The 13038-nt window shown below is 37.7% G+C and overlaps 1 protein-coding gene across 5 annotated transcripts in view; it reads right to left on the reverse strand.

Moving 5' to 3' along the window:
- The window catches only part of LOC149804198 (unconventional myosin heavy chain 6-like), a 294440-nt gene that overhangs the window by 246232 nt on the left and 35170 nt on the right, over positions 1–13038 (reverse strand). For all 5 annotated transcript variants that reach the window (XM_089937853.1, XM_089937830.1, XM_089937846.1 and 2 more), the window contains exon 3: positions 12937–12999. In XM_089937853.1, coding sequence (XP_089793979.1) covers positions 12937–12999 — 63 coding nt within the window. The remainder of the gene's footprint in view (positions 1–12936; positions 13000–13038) is intronic.

The raw sequence follows: 13038 nt of genomic DNA on the forward strand, positions 1-13038 counted from the left end.
GAAAAAAAAATTTAAGTCTAATATTTCATTTGTCCAAATCTATATAATTCTTAATAATTATGAGCATCCATTATTCAGAATCATCCCAGGAAAATCAGTTCAATTTCACTTGCTACAAAATACAGTTCTATTTTGGGGTCCCGAGTGGCCAAGTGGTCTAAAGCGCTCAGTAGCTTCTCGTGGGTTGGTGGTTCTTCCCGGGGTTTTCTGTGGTTCTTCCTCCACCAGTTATACTGGCCGCCATGTATAGCCTATCTTGTGCTGAAAAATGATATTAAACCCTACTACAACAGCAAAAGTTCTATTCCTAATATAACCGTTGCACTCTTTGACTTTATTATTATGATATTATGGAAGGATGCTGTCTCATTTTCAAGCTCATTATAACTTCTGGTAATTGAACCTCTCGAGAATTTTGACCTTCCATTCATGGACTGCTTTGGATGATGTGCAGGTGCTGTTTCACTTGTATCATGTATTACATCATTACACTTCACAATGAGGTTTTTCAAATCAAAGGGTCAAGAACTTGCTAAGTGTATAACATAGGTGGATCTATTGACAAGAAAATATGTCCTTGAGCAGCACACTGAAATTTTCCAGCATATCTATTCCAGAAGATTTATTTCTCTATTGTGTACTGATGCACACGACATGGTTGGAAGTGGGATAGGTAAACTGTAGGCTTAATTATACAAAACACTTACATAATAATATATAAGTGTTTTCTTTTCAAATAATAAATACTGGTTGCAGTTCTGGTGTTTGTTTTTATTTTTGTTCATAATACATTATCATTAAACAGGATTTGTGTTCTTCCATTCAAATAATAATGAAAGACCTTTCCAGGACTTTTTAGGGCTTCTAAGGTAACTTTCCAGGACCTCAAATACAGAGAACAAAATCATATACCATATATACCCGGCGCTCTACAGTTGAATATTTTGCATTCGGTTAGAATTATAAAGAAACAAAATTTCCCCGGCTTTCCTCACTGGTTACACTGGCTATTTAAAAAAGACCTTGTATAACTTAGGCATAATTCAAAGAACCTTTAATTCCCTTTATTTGGTGTATAATATGGGTAATAGAGTATATAGCTTGGCCTTACTCCAGATGTGCACCTTTCAAAAAAGTGCTAGCTCCACATGGTCATTGTCACTTCCTGAACTTCAGAGGTAAATTGCATAAAAAAGAGCCGATAACTTTTTTTTACATTTTATATATTTGGTAATTCATTCATTGCACTTTCAGAAGCTGGTATTGTCTAGTCTGGCAAAATTCAATTTCCCAATTTTAATAGCTGCTATGGATAGTGTACTTTAGACTAATTCAGGCTGATTTTTTAGCACAAGGGAGCAGTCATTTTAGTTAGCAGTGTGCTTAGATCATGTACAATTTCCAAAAGTACAATATCCAAAGAAATATCATCCACATTACATTAATGTTGCCTAGAGGTATGCCAACATTCTCTCCACTGTGCATGTTTTAAATGCAAACATCTTCACCTTACATACATCACTCTCTCAAAAGTACATAATAACTGGTGAACGCCCCCATATTAACTTATAAATCAAGTCAAACTGCAAGCAACAAAAATCCTGATCTGCTGTAGCATAATGTGCCTGCATGTCAGGGTCTATGATGTTTCTTCTACTGATTACTCCTAAAATGATGCACAGGCAGATTTTCCTGAGAACTATGTAATGGCAGATCTGGGTCTTCGCCCTTTACAGTGAGTATATATGGTATGGAATGATGGTCAAACAACTCAGCGAGATTGTGGATAAACCAATCATGCTGATATTCCAGTGTTCTTAAAAAAAATTATCCAAAACTTTTAGAGAAATTATTTTTAAGGGTAGTACAGTAAAACCTGTCTTGAAAGACCACTGTTATGTGAGAACACCTCTCTTGAGAGACCTTATTCTCAATGCACAGATTTATTGATTATACGGTGTTATGACCTGTCATGAGAGACCACCTGTCTTGAGAGACCACACATTTATGACAGAAGGGGTGGTCTGTCAAGACAGGTTTTACTGTACTTTCATGAATGCATCTGAACTCTGTATTAGACACAAGTGCATAATGGAATTTGTTAGCCATGTGCTTCCAACCGAGTTATCTTTTTCACTAAGAGTGACCCCCCCCCTTATGTGCATGTGCCAGACAAGTCAAAATGTCAGTGGCAGTAAATAAAACCAAAGGGCCTCAATCCTGAAACCTGATGTGCATGTGCTAGACAAGTCAAAATGTCAGTGGCAGTAAATACAACCAAAGGGCCTCAATCCTGAAAATTTGATGTGCATGTGCCAGACAAGTCCAAATGTCAGTGGCAGTAAATACAACAAAAGGGCCTCAATCCTGAAATTCTGATGTCCTGTACATAAAACAGGAAGTTTAGATTGCTTCTAAACATAGCATGTATTGAAAGTAAAATTATTTTTGTACCACTGTTTGGCACCATGCGCATTTAGCCACATCTGTGCTGAGGTACTGTAAAATGCTACCAGATACACACAGACACACACACATACCTATTGATATATTAGTTCACAAGAAATTGTTTCAATAAGACAATAGAATGGTGAGTATACAGCATACAGTCTGAGAAACAACAATCTTCAGACTTGGTTACCAGCCAGTCTCTAGTCCTATCAGACAGTAAAAAGATCAAATAAAAAAGGAAAATAAGCTTGGGAAGACCCAAGGAACTCAAGCTATAATTAGGCTAATCAAAAGTAGTTTCAAGGTCTGGCAGTCATCAATTAAATCACCTGGTCTCAAGTATGGATAAAAGAGACCTTACTTTATGTTCCACTTTGATTTATTTTCCACCAGTTGAAAAAGGCGACAAGAAACTATGTGTTTCAAAATTATTAAAAATATGGTATCCATAATGTTTGAGTGTTTAGGTATTTATATTATTCACAGAATGTCATAGTAAAAATTAGCCAGTCCAACATTGGTAGGACATCATGATAGTAAAGTGGTAAGTGTGCATAATTATGGCACACATGTATCAACAGAAGGTTATGGTGACAGCAATGTATTAAGTACAAGTATATATTCTACCCAACAATATGGATATATGACTGATCAACCACCTTTACAGCCTTCAGCACTATCACAATATCCACTCCCCTTTAGCGTTATCACAATATCCGCTCCTCTTCAGCACTATCACAATATCCGCTCCCCTTTAGCGCTATCACAATATCCACTCCTCTTCAGCACTATCACAATATCTGCTCCTCTTTAGCGCTATCACAATATCCACTCCTCTTCAGCACTATCACAATATCCGCTCCCCTTTAGCACTATCACAATATCCATTCCACTTCAGCACTATCACAATATCCACTCCACTTCAGCACTATCACAATATCCACTCCCCTTTAGCACTATTACAATATCCACTCCACTTCAGCACTATCACGGGGCCCCGAGTGGTCTAAAGCGCTCACCGTTCCGGATCACTGCCATCTCACCTCTGTCTGCATGGGTTCGAGTCCAAGGCTCAGCTAGCGTGGGTACGTGGGAAAGCCTGTCAGTAGCTTCTCGTCGGTTGGTGGTTCTTCCCTGGGTTTTCCAGGGTTCTTCCTCCACCAGTTATACTGGCCACCATGTATAGCCTATCTTGTGCTGAAAAATGGCGTTAAACCCTAGAACAACAAGAACAGCATCAGCACTATCACAATATCCACTCCACTTCAGCACTATCACAATATCCACTCCCCTTTAGCACTATTACAATATCCACTCCACTTCAGCACTATCACGGGGCCCCGAGTGGTCTAAAGCGCTCACCGTTCCGGATCACTGCCATCTCACCTCTGTCTGCGTAGGTTCGAGTCCAAGGCTCAGCTAGCGTGGGTACGTGGGAAAGCCTGTCAGTAGCTTCTCGTCGGTTGGTAGTTCTTCCCTGGGTTTTCCAGGGTTCTTCCTCCACCAGTTATACTGGCCACCATGTATAGCCTATCTTGTGCTGAAAAATGGCGTTAAACCCTAGAACAACAAGAACAACATCAGCACTATCACAATATCCACTCCACTTCAGCACTATCACATATCCACTCCACTTCAGCACTATCACAATATCCACTCCCCTTTAGCACTATCACAATATCCACTCCCCTATGGTCAAATAAGCCCTTTTATGCACCACAGATTGTTTCGGAAACTGGAATTGAACTAGTTTAAGGTAGGGGTAGATGTAAGCTGCAGTCACTGAAAACCGACAAAATCATGAATGGCAAATATATCACAACCAATCGATTACAATGGATATCACTGAATATGACTGCAGACTTGTCAATCCTAAAATGACCTACTTTGTAGAGCAGTCTCATTTTACAGCAAATTGTAACAAAACGTTATGTTTAATCACTGGGTGGCGCTCTACAGTTTAGTATTTTGCATAGGGTTAGGATTTTAAAGAAAAAGAATTTCCCCAGCTTTCCTCACTGGCTATACTGGCTATTTAAAAAAGACCTTGTATATCTTAGGTATAATTAAAAGAACCTTTAATTCCCTTTATTTTGGTATATGATTGATTGATGTAATATGGATTATAGAGTATACAGCTTGGCCTTACTTCAGATGTGCACCTTTCAAAAAAGTGCTAGCTCTACTTGGTCAGTTTCACTTCCTGAACTTCAGAGGTAAATTGTATAAAAAAAAGAGCCGATAACTTTTTTTACATTTTATATATTTGGTAATTCATTCATTGCACTTTCAGAAGCTGGTATTGTCTAGTCTGGCAAAATTCATTTTCCCTATTTTAATAGCTGCTACTAATTCAGGCTGATTTTTTAACACAAGGGAGCAGTCATTTTAGTTAGCAATGTGTTTAAATCATGTAAAATTTCCAAAAGTACAATATCCAAAAGAAATATCATCCACATTACATTAATGTTGCATAGGGGTATGCCAACATGCTCTCCATTATGCATGTTTTAATTGCGAACTACTTCACCTTACATACGTCACTCTCAAAAGTAAATATTAACTGGTGAGTGCCCCCTTGACAAGTTTGAAAATATGCATTTGAAAAGTTTAGAAATGGGTCTGATGCTGATAAGAAAACATTATTTTCAACTAAAATGTTTGTTAAGTGCACTTTGGCCCAGTTTCATAAGATATTTTGGCTCAGTTTCAGAAGATACAGTTTCAAATCCAATGTGTATGTGTGTGTGTGTGTGTGCGTGTGTGAGATTTGGAATTTTAACATAGCTTTAACAATTTTTCAGTCATATTACTACAATGTCTGCAGTTTGGCAGTTTATAATGATGTCTAGCACCGGGGCATCATGCCGCAGACATGTAGCATGATGTCCCACCTAGTCACATTATCCTGACACCTGGCCGACAAGTCCTAACACAAACCTCTTAATGCAGAACACCAAGCGAGGCAGCTGTTGGTACCATGTTTATAAGTCTTTGGTATGATTTGACCAGGATTCAAACCCACGACCTCCTGCATCCAAGGTGGATACTCTAACCACTAGGCCACCGGAGTGGTCCAAATCCCATGGAGGTCATGCAAGATCTCTTAACTCAGAGATTATATTTTATTCAAAATTCACATGGCAGTGGAATTAATCTCTCCCATCCTGAGCAATACTCAAATCAAGCAAATGCTTGATTATGCACATAGGTATCATAAACAATATTTTTTAAGTGTAAATTTATGTCACATTGAAATATGTTTAATCCGCTTGCATCAAAGAGTGCAATTTGTGGCAAATGCAAGTTGCTTCAATCGGGGTATTCAGACAAGAAAAGTAAAACCGTCTTAAGCCCACAAATAAATATTTTACCTGGTAATTAATTCTATCTGAAAAGACTATTTCCTGTTTACATAAACTACCACTCAAATTATGATAGAGTGAGACCATTATACCATTATAAATGTTAAGAAAAAGACAAACTTATTGCTTTCATGTTAAAATTATTCCATAAATTACATTACTGCTGTGGGGGGGGGGGGGGCTTTTCATAAGTCTTGTCTGTTTGACGTGAATCCATCCTTCTATAGAGGGGAGAACTGTCAATAGGATAGAGTTCACTGTGTATTTTGCATGCCCATGCACAGAACTGAGATCTTTTTTTGTAAACAATGATTACACTAGGACATCAGAGCAGGGTGGGAGGATGGAATCTGGCAACAGCAATGGGTAAGTATTACACACTTAAAATTAGTTATATCCCCACCCAATAGCAGTAATATGTAGCACAATTTCATTTCTAGATTATTGATGTGGAGAGACAATTCCTCTGAGTACAGAGACTGTGGAGAACAGACCCTCTGGTTCTAAATGAGCACCCCAAACAGAATTTGACATCAGATAGGAGTGGGAATCAGGCACATGCACCAGGACTTGTACTGATTTATCCATTGATGCAAGTGGAGATGAAAATATGGTCCCAATGAAATCTAAGCTGAGAGTAAATCTCTGTGTCAGATTTCCCACTTTGAGGAGAAACTGTAGAGGGCACTATGGTGACTTTCTTAAGCAACCAGACCTGCAGGAGCATTCAAGGTTCCCAGAAGGGAGAGATATTCCCACTAGGAAGCGATATAAATGAGCAGACAAAGACATCTGGGATCAGGATTCATTTTATCCTGCCCTGTGTAACCTGGACTAAATTCTGGTTTGTTAGGAAATTCATCCCTATGAAAATAGTCATGTGACAAAATTAACTCCGACTTCCTGAGATTGGGTAAAAGGCCCAACCATGGCAACCAGCAACTGAACAGAACTTGATGGATGGACTGTACCTGAACATTAGGAATCAGCCATTTGTCAAAGTATTGGAAATTCCCAATTATTGTAAATATGCCGCTACTATTCCCATATCTCTGGTAAAAGCTCTTGGTGTGGAACTCATTCCAAATGGTGAAATCCAGAATTTAAAATCTTCTTGGTTCAAGCAAACCCAGAGGTATCTGCAAATATTAGAAACATTTGGAATGTGCAAGTAAAAATCCTAAAGATCAATGGATACTTGCCAATCTGATGAAAAACATTGCATTTCAGATTGAGAAAGTGGTCTCTATCCTGAAAGATCCCTTCAAAAGAAATCGGTTTAAAGTGGAAAAATCAATCATGAGAAGACATTTCCCACTTTTTTTGGTAACCTGGAATATCTGAAGTAGTTCAGAACCCTCTCTGTAAAATTGTGTGCACCTCATTCTATTAAATTCACCAGATTGGATTGATGAAAAAACATGGGCTTTTTACAGTGGGTGTTGTACCCAAAAATGTTGTCAGAAACCATCACTAACAATCGAAATGACTGAGCAATCTTCTGTGACACTTAATCAAACCTCTAAAAAGAGACCTAGACAAGTATCTATGGGGACATCTCAAATAGGGATCAACATCAGGAAAGGGGTTCAGAGTTTGGTTGACAATGAATTACAAAATGCAGTGATTTTACAGTGTTGTACATGAACAAGGGAGGCAGTGTGGGTGAGACAAACTTCCACACAGACTGTCCTGACATTGTTATCTTAAATAAAATCTCCTGCAAGGAAACAATGAATACCAATAGCGACAATATGCATACACCTTGTCACACTGAACTCACCTGTAGTTTATATGGTGTGTACTAATACACCCCAGTGAATAGCACAGTAAATTATGTAAAACTCACCTGCCTTTTCTTCTGTTAGTAAAGTAAGATGTTTGATTGTTAAACTTTTGAATCTCACCTTTATCAATGGAAGATGCTGAAACACACACATTAAGACTCCTAGTCACAGGAACAAATATCAAAATACAAAAACACCAAATTTGGTGTTTATAAACAATTTGGGGAAGAAATACATAATCCCTACGATGTTAGGGTTCACTGCAACTTATCCATAACCAGTTGTAATTCTGATATAAAATAAAAGGATGGGATACCTATGTGGTCCCTTAAAGAATAATAGTCTAATAAGGGGGGTGGGGGTAAGTGCATGGAAAATAAGTATAGAGAAGGAATAATGTAACACTGAGATATTAAATTTCATTGAATGAAAGACTGCAACATGGTATATGACTATCAACAGTAAATCATGCACACATCTATTAACATGGCATCCATGAAAATGATGTCTGTTCTGTACATGGGCAACATAATGTGAGGTAAATGAGTGGACTGTGTTCTAACGGCAACTCTCCACTCCATCAGTGGATGGATTCACATCAAACGGACAAGACTTTTGCCACAAAAAAAGGAAGCTAAGCAATAGTTCCAAGATATTTATTACTGCTTTTAAAATTAAGATTAAAACAATAAAACTTAAACTTCCATATACAGTTGAGCTGAGTTTCTCCTTGTACATTTCCTTAACATCAGATGCACATGTACACCAAAGTTACGAAATGTATTCAGTATTACTGAGAAAAAACAAGTTCCCATGCAAATGTAGTAAACTTTTCAACATACATTCATTTTGCTTTTCTACCTAAGGCTGAATAGTAAAAAGAACACACTACAAGAAAGAAAATAATTGAATTTATGCTGGATTCTAAAATAAATATGCAATTGTAGGTACAGCAATGCACATTAACAGTAGTAATATGCACACAGCACTGACCAGTGACCTTTAAACTTGGTTGCACACTCAGTTACTCGTTTAAAAAATAGGTCTTGTTTTGGTCTACTCATAATTGAAATTTTGAGTCATATTGTGAATGAATGCGCATTGTAAGAACTTTTCCAGGAGGTCTGGAATGGAGAGATTTTGTGTTTCTGTCAATCCAGCTAAGTTCTCCATATCTATTTGTGATGGACTGCATTTATTAGCTGGGTCAATTCCATATGATGACCATGTGACTGGAAGGAGTGGCCTTTGCAAGGAAAGATCATAATCATTTTGTTTTTGAGTGCGGTAAGAAAAATGTGATTTATGTTGGAAATCTAATTGAAATTACCCAAATATCTGTAGAGTGGATCAAGTTTTGGAACCCATGTAATTCTGATTAATAGAAATAACCAAGAATGTACATTTTGAGGAAATTCAAGACATAAAAAGGTAAGCAAATGTATTGTTATTATCAGCTAAAGACAACATATGTTTGGGCCCTGTCATGCTGTTTGTTGGAGGGACTTTAGCTGTTAACATGACATGTACGACACTACTATAAATCTAAAAACAGTCTGAAAAATGTAAAAAGCAAAACACTACAAAGCAGCTGCGATGTGACAGCCCATATCATGAGCAAAAAAATACTTCATTATCTTGGGTTACTGGCTCTGATATTCTTGGTTTTCTAAACACAAACCTTTTTCAGTTGTACTTTGAATTCAGTGTTTGACCTGCTTGTAAAATTGGTTGTCTGTGGGAGACAAGATGACAAAGGTTGTCTGTGGGACACAATATAGTCTTTGTCCTAAAACATGCCTTTCCATTATATTTTTATAGAACCTTGAGTCTGACCTATCTGATTTGCGAATCGTTATGAACATTTCTCTGAAATAGCTGTTTAAATTATCAGAATGGTATTTTCAATACTGCATGTCTCACATTTGATGGACATGGTGTGTGTGTGTGTGATTTGGATTTTTAACGTAGCTTTAAAAAAATTTCAGTCATATCGCTACGATGTCTACATCGTGGCAGTTTATAGTGATGTCAAGCACTGGGGCATCATGCCACAGACATGTAGCATGATGTCCCACCCAGTCACATTATCCTGACACCAGGCCAACCAGTCCTCTTGATGCTGAGCGCCAAGCGAGGCAGCTGTTAGTACCATTTCTGTAAGTCTTTGGTATGACTCAACCGGGGATCGAACCCGCGACCTCCCACATCAGAGATGGATGGACATGGTAGACATCACATTCATTCATTTGCTTGGTGGAAAGTTTCTTCTGTGACTCCGTGAACTCATCCGCATCGCCAGCTTTTATCATCACTTTCCCAACGAGCTTGTTTAGTTTATGTCATCTGACAAATCTAATAAACCAATAGCTCCGCCTTCTGCTACAAGACCATACATTGGTTGTTTACAACGAAAAGTACTTTGGAACACACAATACCATTTTTAGACACAAATTCTGACAATGTAAGGTTAACAGAAAAAGAAATGAGCACGTACAACATGGGTCTCAAACATGCAGTCCGTGAGCAGCATGCGGCCTGCCAAGCTGTGGCCCGCAAAATGATTGGCATCACAAGGTGTCATGAGAAATAACAAAGGTGGTGTGGCCCTTGGGCCATCAAACATGCCCTCAGGGTGGTTTGAGTTTCAGACAACTGATGTACAGTAATAACTGTATATGTTGTAGATGGTTACTCATCATACTTGTGCTATGTACCCATGTAGGTAATTTTGGTAGTGAATGGATTACATTTAGCTTCACATCTGCCACCAGCATACTTCAACAAGAAAAGATCATTTGATATGCTGACTTTAAGGCATTTTGAATAAAACCCGGAATTACCTGTACATCATTTTGTCATGTGCTTTATTCAAACAAAGAGAAGGTTTGTAAAAGTTTACAAGTGTAACACAAAACAATTTTGTTTACACCTGTAAACATGACAGCCTCCTGTAAAGTCAGTCTGGTTCCATGACCCACTTCATTGAGTATACAACCCAGATATGAATCTAATCTGGAATGGCCAACATCCAGATCTGACTGACACAACTTTAGCAATCCATTTCAATAAGCTTTATGGAAAAATCATAAAGGTTGGATCATCTGCTTCCATATTGATTTACCAAACATCATAAGTGCTTATTGCTAAGATATGCAAGAATTATCCTCAAAGGAGATTTTATATGACAGCACCGAATAAGCTGTATTGATGGCAACAAAGGATGGCATTTAAATCATAGAAGCTTGGCTCAAGCACCAATTAAACAAAGTGATACTTCAGAATTCTTCCATTCTGAATAATTACTCAAGTACAAAAATTGAATGTATTTTTACACTGCCAATTACAAGATGAAAAAGAGCAATGGGAATTTAGGAATGTTTACTTAATCTTAAATCTAATACAATGAAGTTTGCAAAAAAAAACAGCCACTAGACCATAACACATTCTACTCTTGGAACTGTCAACATAGCTTGGTCACAATAAGTCATTCTAATGTTAGTCCAACCCCCAAATCCTCAGGCACTCCCATAAAATAGCCAAGTACTTTTGTCCCAACAGTCTAGTTTTGGGAAATTTCACAGTACTCTACCTAAGGAGTATAATACATCAGGGCCATGTATATAACCAAAACCTCCACATTTTCAAAGTTTCATTGAAATTTCTAAAAGGCACAGGTCTGTAAATTGTTACAAGCATTCATAAACTGCATCTTGTCTAAAATTACGCTCCTTTCTGCCAACACAAAAAAGTAACAAACTTAAATTTTAAGTCATATTACATCCTTTGAAAATAAGCCTGCTTCAAAAATGAATAAACATAACCAATATTTTTTTAAAAATTCAATGTTATATGTCACATATTTTAGCCCATCTTGCTCTACAGGTAAGGAAATCAAAAATTATATGTACATGTGTCATCCTGTACATGTGTCATCATAGGGACATGTAATGAATAAAGTTTGGGGAGTTTGCACCCAGTGGTTTGGTAAACAAAGTTAAGGACAGATTTACGTGCTGACAAAAGGACTTGCTGTGTAAATACCTCCCCCCCACCCCATGTGAAAGCATGGAATGATTACAGTCAAGCCTCTTATAGCTGTCACTTCTAAATAGCAACCACCTGTAAATAAAGACCATGTATAACAAGTGGCATTTATAATAGTTAGCACAACATCTACTGTCTAACACTTGCTTAATTCAGGTCCATGTAAAAACCCTGATCTGTCATTGCATAGCATAAAATCCAGGCCAGGATCTATGATGTTTGTTCTACTTCTAACAAACTGCAAAGACTCAGATCTGCTGGTGCACTGTGTGATGCAGATAGATCTGGGTCTATGCAGCTTGCATCCAACTTATATATTTTGGGTCTTCCAGTATGGCATAGTTGAAAGAAGCATCTATAATATTCATTTCTTAGACTGATTTATAACCATCAGTTAATAGCTAAAGAAACAATAAAATCATGACACTCAAATTGGGTTTAGGGTCCACTTATCTCATGATACTCAAAATGGGTTTTAGGATCCACTTATCACATGATACTCACAATGGGTTTTAGGATCCACTTATCTCATGATACTCACAATGGGTTTTAGGATCCACTTATCTCATGATACTCAAAATGGGTTTTAGGATCCACTTATCTCATGATACTCAAAATGGGTTTTAGGATCCACTTATCTCATGATACTCACAATGGGTTTTAGGATCCACTTATCTCATGATACTCAAAATGGGTTTTAGGATCCACTTATCTCATGATACTCACAATGGGTTTTAGGATCCACTTATCTCATGACACTCAAAATGGGTTTTAGGATCCACTTATCTCATACAAGGCACATCAGGATCGAGAATGTGCATGTGATTTAAATTTTTATCATAGCTTAAACAATTTTTAGTCACAAAGCCACCATGTCTTTAGTGTGACAGTATATAGTGATGTCTAGCACTGGGGCATGATGCTGCAGTCATGTAACATCATGTCACACCCAGTCACATTATCCTGACACCAGGCCGACCAGTCCTAACACTAACCTCTTGATGCTGAGCGCCTAGCGAGGTAGCTGTTAGTACCATTAAATCTTGGTATGACTTGGCTGGGGTTCAAACCATCGGCTTTCCACATTCGAGGCAGACGACAGGATCGAGAAACATGCAAGGAAAGCTTTTTGCAAGTTTATGCCAAAGACAGGCTTCATAAGGCCTGTTGAAAACAATAAATACTGCAGCTATATAAATGTATTCATAATTGAATGGTCAGTATTAAACTATATACATGTACTCACCTGTTCATAAATTGAAAGTTAACTATATACATGTACTCACCTGTTCATAAATTGAAAGTTGTTTGTAGGGATTCACTGCAACAAGGATGGATCCAGTGAATGTCTGATCTACATTAAGGAAAAAATGGGTTCATGTTATAGA

The sequence above is a fragment of the Sinohyriopsis cumingii genome, chromosome 2, assembly GCF_028554795.1.
Source record: "Sinohyriopsis cumingii isolate HCF-2022 chromosome 2, ASM2855479v2, whole genome shotgun sequence".
NCBI lineage: Eukaryota > Metazoa > Mollusca > Bivalvia > Unionida > Unionidae > Sinohyriopsis > Sinohyriopsis cumingii.